Genomic DNA, 23801 nt, shown 5'->3' with positions numbered 1-23801 from the left:
AATCAGGGTTTGGAAAGTACCAACACTATTGGTTATCCCTGCAATCCCATTCAGGTCTGCCCCCTTCCATTTTCCCAGTGTGCATGGGAGGTCTGCTGATGACAGGTGCTCAGAGGATTGGGAATCCATTGCACAGCCTGCCTCAGTGTACAGGTCAGTGCACAAGGTCAGTTCAACCTGACTTGCCTCAGCCGCAGCTTGCCAGGCCTCTGGCCTGCACTGGCATGGCTGGCTTCACTAAGACAAGAACAACTTAGGAGAGGAAAATTTTATTTGGGGATCAGGAATTCAAAAGTCTTAGTCCACAGATATCCTACTCCATTGCTCTGGGCCCTAGAAGAGGCACACATGATAGAGTAAGGACCCAGAGGAGGAGAGCTGCTCAGTTGTAGTGGGATCAGGAAGCAGAAAGAGAGGGGCAAAGGAAGGGACCACAGGGACGATGTACCTTCCTTCCAGATCATACCCCCAGTGACCTACCTCATGCAGCCATGCCCCACCTGCCTTCATTTACCACAAGTAATTAAACTAGGATGGAATGATTAGGTTACTATCCAATCACTTTACTTCTGCACATTCCTGCATTAACCCAGGAGCTTTTTTTTTTTTTTTTGGAGGGTGGGGACACCTTATATCCTAAACCATAATTGTCGTGTACTGTAAGTCTCAACACTCTTGAGAAATAAGCAGATGAGTTTATGACTGTGATTGAGATGCACAACATGCCTAATAATTTGTTTCATCAGACTGTATGTCCCTTGTGTATAATGAAGTGTGTCCCTGTCCAAGCAGACATCAGGAGGTGGAGTGGCAAGCAGTAAGACTATGCTTTGATTCCCTATTTCTAGGGAGTAACAGGACAGTTAGTTCTGGCTACTTTCACTGGAAGCTGTTCCTCTGCTGTGAATGGGTTTATTTTCTGCTCTGGGTACTCTTATTTCCAACTGCTTTAAATTTTATATTGGCTCCAGAAACTGCTGGTGTGAACTACTGGAAGCAAAATTAAATTCAGGATTGCCTATTTTTGTACAGTCAGTCTCTCCTCTAGCATTTGTCCCTTTTCAGGATGACCTAAGATGGCATTCTTTATTTTATCCTAAACTTTCCCCTTCCTTTTTGATCCTGCAAGAAACTGATTAAAACTTAAGATTAAAAAGCTTGTATTCTCTATTTTCACTCATACCAAAAAGTGAGGGTGTTTCCTGCTGATGAGGAATGTTCCAGAAATGGGAGTTTGACTCTGAGTCACGGGGGAGTGGCCTGGGAGAGAGTGGGACAGGAGACAGGATCTCAGCAGTATCATTCACTGGGGGGATGCTCCAGAAGGAGACCTTCAAGAACACATGCTAAAGAAGCTTCTCTGAGGTTTTCCAGTTTTCATCAACATTCCTTAGAGTCAGGACAACATATTATTTAACTTGATGTTGGTCTGTGATACTTGTCAGGGTCCCCTGAAAAATCACTGTATTGGCTTCAGACCAAATATTCATGGTTCCCTAGAGCATTGTGTATTAGTTTATTCATCTGGAAAAGGAAAGAAGTCAGTCTCAGGTTTGCCTTTTCTCACAAGATTTATTAATAGGATACCCCTAGTCTGTGTGGAAAGACCCCTGGCCTGAGACAGGATGAACTGTGCTATATTTAAGGTCTGAATTGCCTCCTCACCTGCTTTTGTCATTTGACTTGGTCCTTAGAAATGGTACTCACTTTCTATTTTCCTACCATTTCTGCCCTAGTTAAGGCTTATCTGTTGTGTTTCAGAAGACCTCCTACAGTGACTTCCCATCTCCAGTTGTCTCACTTTTCTTCTCCAAGGAGTTGTCAAACTCTTCTAAACCACAGAACTGCCCAGGCTACTCTGTACATAAAACGCTACAATAGTTCTGCGTTTCCCATCAGATAAAATCCAAGCTCCTTCGTACCTTATATCTGCCATCCTTACCTTCTCTAAATTCAGCAAGATGGTCTTGCTGATACCCTTCCTTCTGCATCTAACCTGAATATCTGTGTTCAAGCTATAACCTTAGCCTAGAATGTGCTTCTCAGCTTTATTGTCCCTTTGCTTGCTAACTGTGCTCATCACTTAAAGTTGACCCAGGTTCCCCTCCTCAGATATCACCAGTCTTCTCAGCTGCATTAATGCATTATATCGATTATTCCACTTTATTCATGCTGATATAATTATCTTTGTGCCTGTTTGCCTCCCCATTAGAATGTAATAATAGTAAATGGCCTATTCATCTTAGAATTCCATTTTTTGTGGAATTACTGAATTTATGAGATATGCAAATATGAGTCCACTAAAAACAGGTACTCATATCCCTTTCTATATCCATATGCTCCTATCAGGACCCAGCCTCCCCAGAACCTCTTCTTCATCCTAGACCGCAAGGCTAGTCCAAATATCAAGGGGCAGTGCTTATAAACCACATCTGAAAGCAGACCAGAAACACCCATGATGATAGGGTGACCAAAGGTTGTCACTGTCCTTGCTAAATGCAAGCCTGAGTGGTCCTGGCTGGGTAAGATTCCTTCCCATCATGGAATCCACAGTAGTAGTAGCTGAGGTTTCAAAACCGAAAGGTCCCATGTTACTTCGCCTGCTGAAAAATTTTTAGTGGTTCCCCCACACCTATAGGACAAAGGCCAAATTCAACTGCCTGGAATCCAAGGTCTATCACATTCTGTCCCCAATATAATTTTCTGGACTTTTCTCACTCTCTACCTCTACACAAACCCTTAGATCCTGCATGAATGTTTTTTCACTTTCAAGTCTCTTGCAAACAATATGTCTCTGGCAAAAAAAAAAAAAAAAAAAAAGTTCCTGTTTTCTTCATTACCTTAATAATAATGTGAAAAGTGGTGGCACATGCCTATAATTCCAGTGGCTTGGGAAGGCTGAGGCAGAAGGATCTCAGGTTGAGGCCAGCCTCAGCAACTTAGCAAGACCCTGACTCAAAATAAAAAGGGTTAGGGATGTAGCTCAGTGGTAGAGCACCTCCAGGTTCAATCTCCAGCACCAAAAATATAAAATATATTTTTAAATAACAACAACAAAAATAATGCTAGCCACTATTTAGTTCTCAGCACTAGATCATTCAATTACAATGAAAAGTGATGATTCCCCCCCCATTAAAATCCTGCTTATGATTCATATTTCTAAGTTAACATATGTACTTAATATTTGTATAGCTCTTTATGAATATAAAATGCCTGTATTTTGATTTATTTTTGAAATATGGCTGTCACATCATTAATCAATTTGGAAGCTTATGAAGATCAGAATCATGTTCTTACACTTGTACATGTTGCTATGACCCCAAAACTTCCTATTATAATAAAATAAGAAGCATTTGCTGGTATTTGAGCTCCACACAAGAAAGAAAACTTCAGGTAAAGCCTTCATAAATAATCTGAAATGAGTTAACTATTCATTCCAGACCTCTCCACCAAACATATGTTTTTTATTGAAGCAATAACACCTCTCTTGACATTGTCAGGAAAAGAAAAATTGACTGTGTCAGATTAATAAGCCAACTAAGAAGAATATGTGTCTGCTGGTCAGACAGGCAGGGGATGAGCACAAACGGGAAGAACTCAGCATGAACAGACAATAGTGTTACCACAGTGTTTAACCAGCCACAGGGAATAAAGTGTTTAGGGAGTGCACCAATAGTCAACCATGTGGCAAGAAATTAATATCAGAAAATCCAATAAAAGATACCAGAGTCTTTAAAAAAAGTTGTTCAGGAAAAGAATGGCAATGTGGAAATCATGTGGAACTGTGGTTAAGAGGCCAAAATTTGAATCCTTATCCTGCTACCTATGTTTTGGAAAATACAAATGTCATATCAATAGTCCAGATGGAAACACTCAGGAAATATTGGCTATGGTTACAAATAGTGGTAGTAGGGCTATTTTTCATTTGTTTGTTTGTTGTGGTTACCAATTCAAAATCTAGGAACAAGCAATATGTGAAATTCGAGACTATTAGATAATCAGTGAACCTCAAGAAAGTCTCTGATCCATTACTGAACAGTTTTACAGGAGCAGAGCATGACTAGAACTCCAGTGATCATCAGAATCTGGAACTACAATCAACAGGAACCTGTGAACTCAATGATAGCTGCAAAATGCAGAAACCTTGTCTCGGAGACAACTTCTAGCTAAGTAGGCACAAAGATTGGTGTGTTACAAAGATCCAAAGACTGCACTCTAACTTCTCCAATGCCCATCAAGTACTGAAATGCACAAACCCAGAGCACTGCAGGGCCTGAGCCTCCTGACAAAATATTGGATAACTAATGGCAGAGAAAGGCGGATGAATAATCAGGACAAAACCCAAAGAAAAGCAGACACACATTATTCAGCACATAAATAGACATAATTTTTATTTAAAAATAAATAAAAATCATTGAGCCTACTATTTACCAGGTAGTGTATGAGATACTGTACTGATAGGCTCCTGTGGCCTACAATCCACAACAGACCTTCTGCTTATGGTGGAGATGTTCAGTGCCACTCAGTATGGTGGCCACTAGTCCCATGTGGGTATTGCACATTGGAGGTGTGACTGGTACCTGAGACATTGAATTTAAATTTTATGAATTTTCATACCCTTAAATATAAATACCCACATATGTCTAGTGGTAACCATATTAGACGTCACAGGTCTAGAGAAATAAGACAATAAACAAGTAAACTAAAAAATAATTACAACATGTGAAGCTTATTCAGGAAAAAGGATAAGGTTCTGCTTGAGGAGTGGGAAGGCAGGAGAGCTTGACTGGAGGGTGATTCAAAATGTGCTCAGGAGAAAAACAGGAGCAGCTTACAGAAGCTTGTAAGTCACCAGAGGAGCTTGATTTCATTTAAGGTCATTTACACTTAAACATTTTTTAAAAAATCACTGTAGCTGACTGCTGTGTGGAAAATATGTGCACCTACAAAAAGATAATGCTTCTTCTATGTATGCATGTGTATTTGCTGGAGTAAATTTGCTAGTTTGGCTCTTTTTCTGATCCAAATAGCATCTCTTTCATATTGATGCACATTTACATTCAAAAGGAATATACATTTTGCATCAATATTAATTTATTTAAGATTAATGACATATATGTATATTTCTGAGGATTTTTTATAAGTACATGAGAAAAGAAATGACCTCCTAAGGATGTTGATAATATGAAACAATTTTGTAGGTAGAACTACTCAAAACACACACCTGCAAGAAGTATCTATACAAGTTACATAGGCAAAATAACTGGATACAAATACACAGGTTAATTTTCAGTGGTAGAAGAGGAAAAGGTAGAACTTAACAAGTTGACAACCATGCAACTGACTAATGGCAAGAAAAAAGAACCCATCAAGAAAGATTAAAGCTATTGGGGTTAATTAATTAACCTAGGAAAGAGAAGAGTAATAAATTATTGTGAGGATATTTAGAACCACTATGCCAAGGATAAGGTCTGGTTGGGTTGCATTATCCCTGGACAGAGAACTAAAGCCAGCAGATTAAAACTGCAGAAGATGCTATTTATGGCTGTGAAACTCTGGAATCAGTGAGGAAAGCAGAGCAATGTCCTTCTGTGGAGGTCTTTAAAACAGAATAGATTCTCATCAGTCTCATTTGAAAGGTTTAAGTGTGATCCTGCCTAAAGGCAAGGTGATGAACAGAATGACTTTTCAAGGTCCCCGCCAGTCAACCCAATGAGACCACACAGCTGATATGTGCAGGGATTTTCTTTTGTTTACCCATATCTTATTGTTTTACACCACCATGTGGCCACACTGAGTAGAAATGTTATAAATTCTGAATCTGAACATAGGCCTTGAGAAATGTCAATTGTATATCCTCACACTTATAGAATCTCACAATGTGTTTAGGAATGTCTAATCTGAAAAATTACCTGGCATGAATATCCTTATACCCATTATCCTTTTGTGATATTTATTTGGAAAATAAAAACTGATACCTATCTCATTAACAATAACACGTCTAAATCTTTTATTGTGGTTGGACATTCTGTAGGAACAAGCTTTGATCCATAGTAAGCTGGGTCCCTTACATAAAAGTCCTTTACTTTATGTATGTGTGTGTATATATACATTTTTTTAATCCAGATTTTGACCTTTTTATATTTAACAGGTATATTAAGTAAACAAATGTGAATTCAGCAGCAGTTGTACTAAATGAATTCAAACAGCATCAAAGCAATAGTAGATTTCCTTGCAGGGAAGCAATAATAGGTGACATGTGACTGAATGCATCATTTTAAAAATTCTAGATACAACATATTAGGCCAATATATTTCCTGGTAACTTCTCTCTTTAATTTTTTTAATACATACATCAGAATCTATTAGCATTTATTAAGCCATCCTGTGAGCCAACTTGCATTGGATTCTATATTGAACAAATTAGAATGTCACTCCATTATCACACCATCTCCACTACAAAATTATCCTATTAAATATGGACAATGATATAGCCCTAGGGCCAGACTGTTTGGGTTAGAATCCAGTAGGCTGTGTAACTCTGTTAGCCTTGGGTCCTTTGTAGCATAGAATTTAATTTTTAAGCTTATATAAATAAACAAGATAATGTATGATTGTTAAAAAAGCAAATATTTATCGTGTGACTACCAGGCCTGGGACAGCCTGAGGCCCTGGAGACAGGGCAGTGAATAAAACAAAGATCCCTGCCCTTAGAGACAGTACATTCTTATAAAGAGCCAGAGGGTAAATGTATCAGGCTTTGCAGGCATAGGGTCTCCATTGTTAAGTATTCTACTCTACCATTGTAGCACAAAAGCAGTCACAGATTATATGTAAACAATTCATAAATGAATGAGCATTACTTTGTTCCATTAAAATTGTACTTACAAACACAGGTGATAATTAATGATGGTGGAATGTGATGACCATTATTATCCAAAGTACACGTATGAAGACACGAATTGGTGTACATATACTGTGTATACAACCAGAGATATGAAAAATTGTGCTCTATATGTGAAATAAAAATTGTAATACATTCTGCTGTCATATATAAATTTTTTAAAAAATAAATTTAAAAAAACACAGGTGATAGACCAGATTTGTCCTACAAATTATAGTCTGCTGAACCCTTGCAGGAGAGGAAGACAGTAGCAAACACCATCGAGACTAACAAAAAATAAACATTTTGTTGAATGGTGATAAGTAGTATGGAAAAGTTAAAACACCCTCAAGGGGGGCTGAGGTTATAGTTCAGGTTGGCCCTTGCCTGCTACATGTGAGGCACTGGGTTCAATCCTCAGCACCACATAAAAAATAAATAAAAGTATTGCATCCATCCACAACTAAAAAAAATGCCACCAAGGGTATGGGTGATGTTATTGTGTGGTCAGGGAAGATTTTGGAAAATCAGAAAAAGGTTTAGACTTTGAGTATAAATGTATGAGTTAACAACATACACATTATTTTTAAAATAATGACAAAAAAAATATGTGAAGAAGTACAAGCATTGAAACCCGGGGTATCCCAAAGGTAGGGATCTGGGGAGATGAGAAGATAAAGCAAAGATATTCTTCTGTGAGGAAGAGAGTCTGTCTTGGAGATACTTAGGGAAAGAACATTCCACTAGAGAGACTACAGAACACAAAATCCCAGTGGCAATCGTGTGAATATTCTTTTGGGGAACAATGGGGTATGGACAGTGAGTTAGGAGATGGTAGCAGGAAGTGAAGTCAGAGAAGTAGCGTGTGACTAGAGGACACGGGACTCAAAGACCATTAATTATAAAGACTGATTTTTTACTATAAGTCAGATAGGACGTCTGTAAGATTTTAAGCACAGGAGTGGCCTGTGCTGGCACACTAATTGTAATGGTATCACTCTTGAAAATAAACTAATGGAGAAGCAAGAGGTCTGCTTTTGAGGCTGTTGCAATAATCCAGGTGAGAAGCTATGGACCAGGCAGTGAGAAGGGCAGGATTCTGAACTAGATTAAAGATAAGCTGACCAGGATTTTATCTTGGAGTGGATAGGGAATGTGAAGGGAAGAGAGGAGTCAATGATGATGTCAACATTTTTACCTAAACTACCATATGGCCTAGCAATGTCATTACTGGCACACATATACAAAAGCAATGAAATCAACATGTCAACAAGATATCTGCACTCCCAGATTTGTTACACCGCCATTCATAATGGCCTAGATAGGGAGTCAACCTATATTTCCATTAATAGACGAACAGATAAAGAAAATGTGGTACATATACACAATGGAATACTATTGAGCCATAAAAAGATGAAACCCTGTCATTTGCAGTAACATGGATGAACCTGGAAAATATTATATTTAGTGAAAAAATCCAGGCAAAGAAAGATAAATGTCAAATTTTCTCACTCAAGTAAAAAGTTGATCTCATAGAAGTAGAGATAGTATAATTATTACCAGATCCTGGAAAAGGTAGAGGGAGAAGAGATTTGGGGAAAACTGATCAACAGATACAGAGTTGCAATTAGGTAGAAGAAACAAGTTCTGGTATTCTTTTGAACAATAGGGTGACTAGAATCAATAAGTCTCAGGCAATGACTTTTAAATAAGACCCCTAAAGCTCAGGAAATAATACTAAGAATTAATAAACAGAATGGTACAAGTTAAAATTCTTACGCACAGCAAAGGAAACAAGAAAGTGAAGACAGTACTTATAGATTGGGGGAAAAAATCTTTGCTAGTTATTCTTCTAACAGAGGATTAATTTCCAGAATATACAAAGAGCTAAAAACAAAAAAAAAACCCAATTAATAAATGGTAAAATTAACTAAACATACTTCTCAAAAAAAATAGATATAAATGGCCAACAAATATATGAAAAAAAAGTTTGACATTGTTAGCAATTATGGAAGTACAAATCAAAATGACACTGAAATTTCATCTCACTCCAGTAAGAATGGCAGCCATCAAGAACACAGATAAAAAATGCTGGACAGTATACGGAAAAGAACGTTTTTACACCATTGGTGGGACTGTAACCACTATAGAAATAAATATGGAGGTTCCTCCAAGGACTAGGCATGGAACCACCTGGTGACCCAGCCTTGGTATTTATCCTGAAGAATTAAAGTCATCATACTACAGTGATACATGCATAACCATGTTTATAGCAGCCCAATTCATAGTAGCCAAACTATGGAACCAGCATGAGTGTTCATCAATATGGATGAATAAATCTTTTTAAAACGTGGTATATGTACACACAATGGAGTTTTACTCAGCCATAAAGAAAAATGAAATTATATCATTTGCAAGAAAATGGATGGAACTAGAGACCATTATGTTAAGCAAAATAAATCAGACTCATAAGGTCAAGGATTGTATGTTTTCTGTCATATGTGAAAGAGAGGCAAAAGGAAAAGGAAGGTGGGGGATTCTATGAAAACTGAAGAGAGATGAGTAAAGGAAAGGGACATGTGGAGGGAGGAAAAGAGAGAAAGAGGAAATACTGGGGAATAATATTGGCCGAATTTTATCATTATATTGTGTGCATGTACGAGTATATAACGACAAATCCCAGTATTATATATGATTTTAATGTACCAATAAAAATATGAAAAGAAGAAAAACTCATGTACTATAATTTTAAAATAGCAGAAGATTTCAAATGATTCACTACAAAGAAGTGATAAATATTTTGAGTGAGGGATATGCTAATTATCCTGATTTGATCATTACACGATGTGTGCATGTATATACATCAAAAATCATAATATTGTACTTCTTAAATTTATGCAATTATTATATGTTAATTAAAAATAAAAGAAAAGAAAAGCCAAACAGGAAATTGGGTAGATAAAGAAGACTACTAGAGGTTGGGGAAAGTAAGGGAAATCAGAGTTCCAGGTATGATCATGTTAAGTTTGATACCTGTCAGGTGTATTCATAGGAGAGATGCTGGGAAACTTAACTTTTAGAAGATTTTGGAAACTCAGAAATGAGTTTTAGACCAAGAGTGTAAATGTATGAGTTGACAATATAGATCTGGTATTTAAAATCATGAAACCAGTGAAGCAGTAGAAATGAGAGTCCTGCTAGAGCAAGTTCAGTGACAAGAGGAAAAGAGAAATCACACATAAGGAGTGCACACAGTTCTTGAAAAATTTGTTTTTAATGACAAAAAAAGAAGGTATTAACTGGATGGGGGGAAGTGAGGAAAGAGAGGTTTGGGGTGTTTTGTTTTAAGATGGGGACACAACATTGTGTGTGCTAGGAGATAAGGGGAAATTAAAAGAAAGAAAATAAGGTAGAGAGCAAGAGAACTGCTAGAGCAGTTTCCATGGATACGCACATTGGATGGGATGCAGTGTGGAAGTAGGTGGGTTGAGTTGATGTTCCACAATGCAACACACTTCACATGCTTAGCTTTTACTAAGTACTCAGAATGGATGGATATTAAGCCACCAGCTGTCAATTAAAAGGACTGGGCTAATATGATCTTACAGTTCCAGTACAGCAACAACTCAGTAGATCAATGAAAGTAAGAAGAATAGAATAGTGACAATGAAATCCAGACAGTTAAAGTAGCATTGAATCATACTGACAAGTGCCAAGGATGCTGATCTGATAGTTTGGGTAACTGTTTACACTGGACTCACAGGGTGAGTTTGCCAGAGCCAGGATTCTGCTTGGTACTTGACTCCTTATAGATGCTCATCTGGTCGATTAATCAATTATCTTTTCCTTTTAAAAATTCAACATGATGAAAAACCCTTGTCTGTTGCCTCACAAACACTGCATGGAATAATGTTATTCCCAGGCACTTTTCATATTTCTCCATTAACTTTTACTAATTGATTAGGGCTGAGCCATAGAGCCAATCTATGTTGAGGAACCAAAGGAATGATGGACAGTGCCATTTCCATTGGGAAGCAAATGGGTTGGAGCCACTACTATCCAGCATGTATTTGTAATATAAACCCAACTGTATGCCAGGTACTAAAAGTAATTCATCACACTTATGAAACATATCTCAGCAAATACAAAACTTTGGGAAGCTACATTTTGTTATTTAATGCTTGTATTCTTTTACTCATAATAATTAACTTCACCAAGGTATGGTATATAATGAATTCAATGCATCTTATTTCTTCAGTTATTTTAATATCAATTTGAAGCTGTGTTCCTTTGGAAAAAGACACCCCAGGTATAACAAAATCACATCTAGGAATAGAGCAAACTATTTGACAACACATCATTACAGAAGAAGTAACATGGAAAACATTAACAAAAATGATAAAACTTCCAATTTTACAAAGTAAACTCAACAACAAATCACCAAAAGTATTTAAAAATGCAGGAAAGTCTTAGAAATCCACTCTGGGGATCTACCTCTGTCTTTCTCATGATTGTTACAATCTGTGGATGACAATCATTAATATTACAGAATCTCTATCAATGAAACTTTTATTTAACCCATACCACTATGGCTATATTCTAGCATTTTTTTATACTTTTGCATGTTTTGAAATTGCAGTTTTTTCCTTGCAATAATTTTAATAAAATGTGTGATGCAATTCCTAAAGGGAAAATGATAAACCAAAATATCTCAGAGGTGCTTTGGCTACAATGTATGGAAGCTGATTTCTGACTATGGATTAACAGTTACAGCAAATCCATCACTTGTTGCTCAATCTAATAATTTGTTTACTTCAGAGTTAGGCAAACACCCCCAAATCCAGCACACTGCGTGGTTTTGTAAATAAAGTTTTATTGGAACACAATTCCATTCAATTACCTTTTTTTGTCTAATACTGCTTCTGTCCAAGAATTTTTTAAATTCATAATTTAGCAAATGAATCTCCATTAGGGACAGGCACCTACAAGTCAATAGACTGACTTTTTAGGCTGTCATGAGAAAGGACTTTTTCACATGCTTCTGTCAAAATGGAAACATTTGAAATACAGTTTTGCCCTCTAAAGCCTATAATTTTTGTAACTTATTTCTACTCTATACATCTCCACACAGCATCTAAACCTCCTAGCACTTTATCTTTACTTAAGGACTTTGGAAAATATGAAAAGACTCTTAAAAGATTATTCTTAGATTATTGTCATTTATTCAAAATATCAGTGTGCAACTTTTTTTCCAATGTCACATGTGTACCAAGAAAAGCATGGAATTGAGTAATCTTCCAAATGCTGGTATTTGTTTCCACTGTTAATCTTTAAGGTCCTAATTTTTCTCTGTCCTAAGCAAGAATCAAAACATTTTAATTCTTTCAACAGAGTACTATAGTAAGTTTATAGTTGCTATGTCTCAGACAGCCTACATTTAGGGAAGGAACATTTCTAATTCAATTTACAATGATGTCAAGAAACAACACGTATCTGCGGGCAAAGATAAGAAAAACATGCAAGGGTATACAGTGATAGCTCTACTTAAATAAATAAACTTTTGGTACTAGTGATTAGGTACACAGGATTATTATGTGTTTAATTGGCTAACGTGACAATTTGGAATTACTTCTAGTCACATTTAATTGGATTTAGAATCTCTGGAGAAAAGAAATAGAGAGTCCTAGCAAAGAAATAGTCATAAAAGTAAACTGTTTTTCCAAAGGGTGCTAAGTAATGAATTAATATCCATTGCACAATAGTTTTTAATATCGCTTCAGCTTAATAAGACCAAAGCAGTGATTGTACACACTAGATACTAAAACTAATTCAATTAGGCACAAGGCTTGGGGGAAGGGAATTATCTGTTGGAATCGGAGATTTTTTTATTTTCAATTTCAGAAAAGCTAACTTAATCAGAGGTTAGTAATCATTAATTTGGGTAAAGTCTGAGGTATGCTTAAATATTTTTCTAATAGCTATATGCGGTTTAAAGACATTTTAAAGTCTATAAATTTGCTATTATTCTATAAATGCTTAGAAGCGTAATACAAAGCAACAAAAACAAAACAAATCCTTATAGTCTTTAAATATTCTTATACTGTACAAACAGGAAAACCATCTAGAAGAAAAATGGCTTCTTTCTTCTCACAGTTTTAGTTTAGCTACAGAAAAAAAAAAACCTACTTTCTACATTCTAAAATGTGCTTTATGTTTTACTTACTTTTAGGCAAGTCAAATTTATGCATTACAAAATCTTCCTCAGTATCTGTATATACTACCTATTATGGCTTTCCTTCTGTCCTGTGAATTTGTTTGTTACAACTCTGCTCTTGTTCTCAGGAGTGCCATGATTGCTGACTACATATTCTGGCTCAGAGGAGGAAGTGACCAGTGTGTAAGCAAGCTCATCAAGCTATATTGGCAGGTAAAAATTGATGTCCCAACTGGGGAGGAGGAGCACCTCTCATGCTTAGGACCAAAATGAAGGATTGGTACTTAAAAGACTGCTGAAAAAGGTAGCTCTGGGCATATCAATCAGGACACTACCCAGTCGTAATATATTTATAATGAAGTAGATTTTCTAAGACTAATTTTAAGGGCAAAGTCAAGGTTGTTAACCCTTGGCCCATACTTCAGTTTTACAACCCAATATAAATTTTAGACATCCCTGGAACTATTTTTCCAGGCATGCTGCTATAATGACATGATCCTTTAAAATATGAACATTGTATCCAGAGTATATAAAGAACTCAAAAACTGTTGTCAACATTAAAAAAAAAACAAGTAATACATAAATGGCAAATGAACTGAACACACTTCTCAAAAGAAGAAATACAAATGACCAAAAATTATATGAAAAATATTCAACATCTTTAGCCATCAGGGAAATATAGGTCAATACATTGAGATTCCATGTCACTCCAGTTAGAATGGCAACCATCATGAATACAAATAATGATAAATGCTGTTGAGGATTCACAGGGAAAAGGAATTCTTATATACTGTTGATGGGGATATAAATTAGTACAGCCACTATTGTAATCAGGATGGAGGTTGCTCAGAAACTAAAAATAGATTTACCATATGATTGAGGTATATCATTCCTCGGTATTTATCCAAAGAAATAAAATCAGCATATTTTAGGGATACATGCATACCCATGCAGCACAGTTAGCAATAGTAAAGGAATCAGCCAAGATATGGGTCAACAGATGAATGATAAAGAAAATAGCCATAATAAAGAACAAAATTGTGTTATTTTCTGGAAAATGGATGAAACTGGAAAACATAATTTTTCAGCAAAATTAAACTCAGAAAAGTATCATATGTTCTCTCACATGTAAAAGCTAAGAAGAAAAATGAGGGGAAAGAACTCAATGAAATTAGAATGGATGGCACTAGAGCAGATTATGCTAAGTGAAGCTAGCCAATCCCTAAAAAACAAATGCCAAATGTCTTCTTTGAAATAAGGAGAGCAACTAAGAACAGAGTAGGGGGGAAGAGCATGAGAAGAAGATTAACATTAAACAGGGACAAGAGGTGGGAGGGTAAGGGAGAGAGAAGGGAAATTGCATGGAAATGGAAGGAGACCCTCATCGTTATACAAAATTACATATAAGAGGAAATGAGGGGAAAGGGGAAAAAAAACAAGGGAGACAAATGAATTACAGTAGATGGGGTAGAGAGAGAAGATGGGAGGGGAGGGGAGAGGAGGGGGGATAGTAGAGGATAGGAAAGGCAGCAGAATACAACATACACTAGTATGGCAATATGTAAAAATATGGATGTATAACCGATGTGATTCTGCAATCTGTATATGGGGAAAAAATGGGAGTTCATAACCCACTTGAATCAAATGTATGAAATATGATATGTCAAGAGCTATGTAATGTTTTGAACAACTAATAATTTTTAAAAAAGAAAAAAATACAGGAGAGGAAGGGAATTAGGGGGAGGGAGGGAAATGAAACTTCATAGTTTGAAATTTCCCCAATTATGAAATTGATCAGACTATGTCTTTAGGTATGCACAAATATACCACAATAAACTCAATATCTGTATAATTTAACATGCTCTAATAAAAATATGAATGTTGTATTTTCATAGTTTATTATTGATCTATGGCCTATAAAAGTGGGTGTTAGAAATATTATCAATTACATAGTAAAAGATAATGCTAAGATCAGATGTATTTATTGGGCAACATTATTTGAAACACTTAATCAACAACAAAGTACAAATCTTCTTTCTCTTTTATTATTCAAAATGACAGCAAGAAGCCATACAAAGATCAATTAGATGCCAAAAAAATGATCCATAATTTCTTACAATTATAAGGAGAATTTATAATTTAGAGGATGATGTCCTTCACAACATACAAATCTTTTCTTGTCCTATTCTTCCCCCATAAGTGGTTAATAGTTTCTGCTGAAATATATTTAAAATGGAGAAATCACTCATCCCACTCCCCCAAAATATTCAAAACTTACTAATTATTAAACTGTTTCCTTCATTTAAAGTGGATTTCCATTCCCTGAGAACTTCCATCCAATGGTTACCTCTAGAGCCACATGGACCAAAGGGAAATTCATTTCCAAATGAAATGTTTTTAAATATTTGAAAACTCAACTACATGTGCCAACTTTCTCCCCTAAATTTTCTCTTCCCTAGACAATCTAGGGGTTTCTTTATATTTCAGGATAATTTAATTCAGTTGAATATGAAATCTGATTTTTCTCACACTTTCACTATTATATCACAATCTGTGAGGTGAACAGAGAGCCTACATCCTGGGAGCAAATATTTACCCCTCACACATCAGATAGAGCACTAATCTCTAGGGTATATAAAGAACTCAAAAAGCTAAACACCAAAAAAATAAATAACCCAATCAATAAATGGGCCAAGGACATGAATAGACACTTCTCAGAAGAGAATATTCAATCATTCAACAAATACATGAAAAAATGTTCATCATCTCTAGCAATTAGAGAAATGCAAATCAAAAGTACTGGAAGATACCATCTCACTCCAGTCAGAATGGCAGCTATTATGAAGACAAACAATAATAAGTGTTGGTGAGGATGTGGGGAAAAAGGCACACTCTTACATTGCTGGTGGGACTGCAGATTGGTACAGCCAATATGGAAAGCAGTATAGAAATTCCTTGGAAAACTTGGAATGGAATCACCATTGACCCAGCTATCCCTCTCCTCAGTCTATACCCAAAGGACTTAAAAACAGCATAATACAGGGACACAGCCACATCAATGTTTATAGCAGCACAATTCACAGTAGCTAAACTGAGGAACCAATCTAGATGCCCTTCAGTAAATGAATGGATAAAAATATGTAGCATATTGAATGGAATATTACTCAGCAATAAAAGAGAATAAAATCATGGCATTTGCAGGTAAACAGATGCAGTTGGAAAAGATAATGCTAAGTGAAGTTAGTCAATCCCCCAAAAAACAAATGGCTAATGTTTTCTCTAATATAAGTTGACTGACTCATAGTGGGGTAGGGAGAGGGGCATGGGAGAAATAGACGAACTCTAGATAGGCAGAGGGGTGGGAGAGGAAAGGAGGGGGCAGGGGGTTAGCAATGATGGTGGAATGTGATGGACATCATTATCCAAAGTACATGTATGCAGACATGAACTGGTGGGAACATACTTTATATACAGAAATATGAAAAATTGTGTTCTACATGTGTAATAAGAATTTTCATGTATTTAAAAAATAAAAGCAATTAAAAAAAGATTTTGAAAAAAATAAAATCTTTATAGGAAAAAAAGAATTAGTAAGCATGAAAAATAAATACTATGAGCTATAAATATAGATGAGAAAGGAAGACTTTTTTTTCCTTTTCACATTTTTATTGGTGCATTATAGTTGTACATAATGGAGGGATTTGTTACATATTCATACTTGCACACAATATAACAGTATAATTTTGGCCAATATCACTCCCCAGTAATTCTCCTTTCCCTTCCCTCCTACTCCTGAGTCCCTTTCCTCTATTTTACTGATCTCCCTTTGATTTTCATAAAATCCCCCCCCCCGTTGTTCTTTTCCTAAAAAAGAAAGACTTTTGAAAGACTTCTTTAGAGAAGAAAGAAAGGAATTGAATCTTGAGAATTGGGCAATATCCAGTAGACTTGGCAGAGAGTAGGTTCCCAATAAATATTGATCTTCACTTGTTCATTCATTAAACAAACATATATTGAGTATCCACTGTGTTTTCTACATTGAACTAGGAAAAAAAATAGATCCAATACAGGTATAATGTAAGACAAATTGAGAGCTTGAAATTTTTGTAAATAAAAAATATTTTAAGTTTCCTTTAATTTTCAGAGAACATCAATACTCTTATTTTATTTACCTCAAATGAAGAAAATAATCTCCACTTACCAATACACATGTTTAAAATATTAAAAGGAATAAAAGCAAATTCTTTGTTTTACTATTTTGTATTAATAAATGGCAAGAAAAACATACTTCTCTTTATATTCTTTTCCTTTTTTAATTGAAAGTTAATTGCATAGTGCAAAAATGCCCATCTGGAAGTCAGATCTGATTCAGTACATGTTCTAACACCAACTAGTCTAGTAATAGAATTTTAGGGAAGTTAAGTGTTTTGCTGGAACTAAAGGAGCTTCAACTAGGTAGTAAGGAATGACCAGCATAAAGAGTTAGAGAAGCTCTATTCTTAAAGCTCATTTTAATATTATAATTGCATCCAAATTTTCAGGCTCTTCCAAAGATCTTCCTAAAATCTTAAGGAAAAATGAAGCAACATAATTAGAAATCTCATCCTGCAGATAAACTGCATATACAAAAACCCTCCTTCTAGGCCCAACACCAGAACAGCACACTATTTCCTCACCAGTTATATACTGTCTTCTGCTAAACGGCTTCTTTATTTTCATTCAAATGTACCCATGTCGCCCCATCCTGCCCCAAACTTCATTCTGTCCTAAATCAGAAGGGGGTTTTGGACATTGCCATTGACATGTCATCTTTGAAGACAGAGGTGCCAGGGATACCCAATCCATCCTGGCAATTACACTTACCAATTTAAGAATGTTCCCAAACATCTCAGACTAGAGATCGCATCTGTGTATACATTTGAAGATTGACTAGACACCATTTTTACCTCCTCTGTAAGATAAGTTCTTACATATAGATAATTCCAAACTTAAAATGATTTGATTTGTGACATTTTAACTTTACAGTGGTGCAAAAGCCTAGCCATGCAGCTGTTGTTCACTGCCACTACAACATTCAATAAATTCAAAATAAGTTACATGAGATATTCACTACATTTTTATAAAATATGCTTTGTATTTCCCAACTGTAGGCTACTCTAAGTGTTCTAAGCACATTTAAAGTAGGCTAGGCTAAGCTGTGATATTTAGTAGATTGGGTGTGTATTAAAAGCATTTTCAACTACTCATATTTTCACCTAACAATGTATTTTGAGAAATAACCCCATCATATATCAGGGAGCATCTGTTATCCTCCTTTTGAGAACATAAAAATCCCTTTCCCCCTGGTTAGCTATTGTCTTCAGACATCTTAAACAAATAGAAATTTTCAGAATGTAAAAATTCGAGTACATCTACTTTTTTTTTAGGTGGTGCTGGGGATTGAACCCAGGGCCTTGTGCCTGTAAGGCAAGCACTCTACCAACTGAGCTATACCCCCAGCCATACGTCTGCTCTTGAAGATTGTTGAGTAGCAAATTCTTAGATGCAAAAGAAAATTTTTGCTTTGGTGAACTCAAGAACACCTTTCAATTGTTTTAGGAACATGTTTTGTGTCATCAATACAGCAAGAAATAAAAAAGGCATAAAGCTCTATACTATATGACAGTTCGCACTGGGATATATCACTCTGAATAAAAGTGTTTGCACATGTTGTTCTATAATAGCATCACCTCTACCAAGCTAGAGGGGCTTGAAAATAACTTGTGATGTTTATCCTTGTGTGCAATGCCTCTGCAACCTGATACCCAGTCCTCTGTTATCAGCCATCCTCCTGGAGAACACCTTGAGTGCTCATCACAACTCTGAACTAATGAGCAAAATGGCAAGCACCTAGTCAAGCTGAGATTACCTACTTTGAAGCACCTACCTTATGGTATTTATATGTTGATCCTGAAGTAATATCATCACAAGAACGTTATCCAGTTATAAACTCCAGTCTATCTCCCAAGCTCCCAGCCCCTTAGATCCAGGGCTAGATTTAATATCATCATAAAAACAAGTAAGTTTCCTCTTCTTCCACTTCCCAGTCCTGTTCTGCCACATTTACTTTCAGCCATGATCTCAGTCACCAAGCTTGTCTTGTATATGGCTTTATCTTCTGCAGTATCACAGAGCCAACGATGGCCTGCAAGAAAAAAAGGTGAAAACAACTAATTTTGTTGCAGAAGTCTCACAGAAAAATGAACGCAGAGAAACCCTGCCAAACATAGACAAGCCGACCTGATCGGCTCATTTCTCAACTTAATTATTCCTTTCTTCCTTTTTGTAAGTCAATCGGCAACCTTCAGACCTTCGATCTGCAGTCTCAGAACCCGCTGAGAATCTGATTCAATTTGCAAGCATCCACCTATAACAATATCTCTAAAAATGTGCTTACTAGGTATCTCATTGCTTTTGGAAAATTATCTACATGTAGTCATACTACCAAAGCAACATTCACAGAGAATTGTGGCTTTCTCACTACTGTGAGAAAGTTATTGTGATTGTTCCAGTAAAAGAAATTGAAATAGTTGACATCACATCCTTTTCAATATTTCTTTTTAATGGCAATAAGGGGTAAATTTTCAATTCATAAAATCTGTAATACTAAATAGAGTTAAAGTTCCTGTAGCTCACAATATCTCATATAGGTAATAATCCATCAGTATACCAAAATTTTCTATTTTAATTCATATTACATAATTTATTTTGTCTTCAAATCAATGAAGTCAGCTTTGATAGGCCTATAACATCATGACTATCAGCAGTTTGTTCCAATTTTAAGACTATATGGACCAAAAATAACTTTTATGAGAGATAAGTCATTTGCCAAGTATCTAAAGATCTTTGTCTCTGGAAATTCTCAAGACTTTGTTGATCTCACTCCCAGGTTGAAAAATTCATACTGTTATTTTATCTTGTTTAAGGTAACTGCTTGACAGGGGGCGGAGGTGAGGTGATTCATAAGTTTTTAGCAGCACCTCTAATAATAACTTCAGCATTTTCAGTCCAAAGATTTCCCTCATGTATGTGGCTAAGATGTCAGCCATTATTAAGCTAGTCCTGGAATAAACTTCTCACTATTGAATTGTCCTAAGAGGGTGTCTTCTTTTCTCTTAAAAATTTCTGAAGAAAGAACCAAAATAAATCGCTTTTAAACCCCTTTTGTGAATTACCATCAAATTTCTCCAATAGCAAATAATCTCATGGCATGTTCTTGTATATGAACAAAGAGCTCCTGAAAAGGCACTAATTTGAGTTTGTGGTTCTAAGGAAGCTGAAGACTTTCCCAGCAGGAAAAGGACCTTTTGGGGGATTGTTGGAATTGCTGCTGACACCAACACAGGCCTGTGTAGACAGCCTGACATGTGGAGCCTCTTTCTTTAAAAGCAGCAAAGGCTGAGTCAGTGCCAACGTCACAGGTCCTCCATCTGTGCAGAGAACACCAAGACTTCCCATCCAATTCAAATTGTACTTGGCATTGAAATGTTCCCCATCTCAAAACTATCAATGGCCTATATGATGATTTCCAAAGGCAGATCAACAAACGTGTGTGTGTGTGTGTGTGTGTGTGTGTGTGTGTGTAATTAGTCATCTTTCAAGGGGCAAAACCAGGAGCTGGTTACACTGAGAGACAAAAGATTTTTCCCAGCTATATTCTCAAAAAAAGATGGTGCACCGTGTATAGATTCCTAAAGCTTTCCATAAGGGTTCTCAGGCTATGGGTCAAGATCTCTGCAGTACTTCTTCTCTTTATATGGTACTCACTATAGCAACTACCCTTTTCTTGTTCATGTTGTGCCTAGCAGAAAACATTTGCTGCTTCCAAGGCTCAAAGCAAAAATAGCACCCACAATGTTATTGTCATCTATTGCCTCTATAAATTGCACTGTGGTCATTAAAGCTTGAAAGTTTTCCAATCCAGTGTATCCATAGTCTTCTTAAGTTAGTGAATACCTTTATTCTTTACTCTCAAATTGTATTTGTCAGGCAAATTCATATTCCAAGTATTTATTGAGCAACTATGTGTAAAGCAATGTGCTATGTGTTGGGGACATAGCAGTGTACAAAATAGACATCATTCCATCTTCAAGGAGTATGTATCCCTCCTTACACAGTTTTACATTCTTCAATTTTAATTACCCACAATCACAGTATCCTGAAAATATGAATGGAAAATTCCATAAATATGTAAATTTTAAATTGCACACCATTCCAAACAGCATAATGAAATCTCACTTCATCCCACTCTGGTCCACCTGGGACATGAATAATATCTTTTCCAGCATATCTATTCTATATATGCTATCTGCCTGTTAGTCACTTATTAACCTTCTCAGTGATCAGATTAACTGTAATAGTATTACAGTGTTTGTACTTAAATGACACTTAACAATAGTCCCAAAAGGTAAGAGTAGAGAGTAGTGATTCTAGCAATTCAGACACGGCAAAGAGAAGCCATAAAACGCTTCGAGTAAAAAGGTGAAAGTGCAATAAGACATTTTGTGAGGAAAAAAGACCATATTCACAAAACTTTTGTGATAGTATATTTTTATAATTGTTCTATTTTGTTATTAATTGCTGTTAATCTCTTACTATGCCTAACTTATAAATTAAGCATTAGCATAGGTTGTATATGTAGGAAAAAAACCTTAGTTTATATAAGATCTTACACTATCTGTAGTTACATGACATCCATTGGAAATCTTGGAATGTATCCCCAATGGATAGGGGGAACTCATATCTTCAACCACAGAATATTTACCAGGAAGAACTACTGGACTCTAGTGCACTTAAATTACATACCACTTCTTGTTAATCTCTATTTTTCATGGTGCAATGCAAAAAGCAGCTCCATAATTATTTGTTAAATCAATCAACCAGATTAAATATTGATTTAACATAAAAATCAAACCAGTAACCTCTGACATGAGAATATTTGGGCATCATTGTTTTGTAATTGGGAAATTCAGTGATTATGCAAAGAAATGCTAATTACCCTGGCTTGATAATCATACATGTATCAAATGACCTATTGTACCTCATAAATATGTACAATTATTATCATCAATTAAAAAATTTATACACACACACACACGGAAATAGAGGGTCTGTTTATATACTAAGAAGTTCACAGTAGCTATCCCTACAAATGAGAATAAGTCTATCTTTCACAATAAATATATACTATCTTTAAGATAAAAAATAATAAAAGAGGGCCTGGGTTGTGGCTCAGTGGTATTACGTTTGCCTAGCATGTGTGAGGCACTGGGTTCAAGTCTCAGCACCACATAAAATAAATAAGTAAAGGTCCATTTACAACTAAAAAAAAATTTAAAAAGAATAAAAAAGAACAAAACAAAGAAATTCTGAGATTATGAACTTGATAGATATTTTTCTGTGTATGTGAGCATGTGTTTTAAGTGCACAATTATGAACAATTTTTGTGCCTGAGTGCAGGATTCATTGGAATACTTGGAGAAGGTTGCAGATTTCCAAGAGTCTTTGGACTCATTGGGAACCTCCATACAACTCCCAAGGTTTCAGCTATATTTTTGTTCAAACATGGCAGTCAAGGCAGCAGAAAGCTATAGATGCCTCTGCATTCAGAAGGAAACAATGTAGGATAACAACACCGAACACGATTTGGGTGTTTAGGCTAATAATGAAGACCAACTTCTTTCCTATTCCTTGTTCTTTCTCTTACAATTGCAAAATCAAATATTATTATTGTATCTCAACCTCATAATGAAAGTCAAGGACCCAGAAACATTTGTTATTATCTTTAACAAAACATCTGTACTTTCTGGAGAAGAAAAATATGTTTTTCTCTAAAGATTTGCTTCCTTGTGAAAAAGCTTCCCACATAAAAGAACAAAATAGAAATAGTATATGAATATTTCTCTTAATGGCCTATATTTATATTCCATTTGTTTATTTATTTGGCCTTGTCATACAGATAGTTTATAAAATATTTGGATGAGGTATGTCTGAAAGCAACCTGAGTACTCTAGTGGTTAGATTAGACCTAATTCAAGAAGCACCCAAAACACTTATCCAACTATATTTCCCTGATAATTACCATATATCAAGCTTAAATTCCCAACATTTGTCACTGAGTCTCTAGTCAGTCTCAGGTCATATGTAAAATAAATTTTATCTTACTGCTAAACTCAGTAATGGGTGACCTCTGAATTCAGTTGTGGAAATTAGTATATTTGTGATTTCTTAGTCCCCTTGGAAAAGTGAAAGCAGAGTCATGAAGAAACAAGAGAGAGGGAGAGGGAGAGAGAGAGAGAGAGAGAGAGAGAGAGAGAGAGAGAGAGGTAAGCTCTGTGTGAGGCAAGTTGACAGAATGTCTGAAGATTCAGGGCATGTAGGCCAAGCAGAAGCAAGGGACATGTGTGCTTAGTTCATGCAGGAAAAGGAAGCAAAGGAAACAGGAAGCAGGGATCAGTAGTAAGAGGACCAGACATTGAGAAGATGTAATTTCCAGTTCTAATGTTGGAACTTAATTTTGAAGAAGTCATTTCATTTCTGTATGAATCAATGGCTGCCCCAATAATGCTATGTAACAAACCACTCTGAAACTCAGAGGCTCACAACAGTAAGCAAGTTGGCCCAGATGCGACTGACTGAGGTTTAGGCTTGTCGAGACTTGGCTACA

General features: G+C 36.0%; 1 protein-coding gene across 1 annotated transcript in view; it reads left to right on the top strand.

Moving 5' to 3' along the window:
- Positions 1-23801, top strand: part of SPATA16 (spermatogenesis associated 16) — a gene marked incomplete at both ends in the record, with an annotated part of 242557 nt that overhangs the window by 143262 nt on the left and 75494 nt on the right. The window contains one exon of the mRNA XM_081302727.1: positions 13225-13309. Coding sequence (XP_081158853.1) covers positions 13225-13309 — 85 coding nt within the window. The remainder of the gene's footprint in view (positions 1-13224; positions 13310-23801) is intronic.

This window comes from Spermophilus citellus (genome assembly GCF_964194105.1).
Source record: "Spermophilus citellus genome assembly, chromosome: 7".
Taxonomy (NCBI): Eukaryota; Metazoa; Chordata; class Mammalia; order Rodentia; family Sciuridae; genus Spermophilus; species Spermophilus citellus.
The sequence above is the reverse complement of the archived record's forward strand: the minus strand, read 5'-3'. Positions and strand labels throughout refer to the sequence as shown.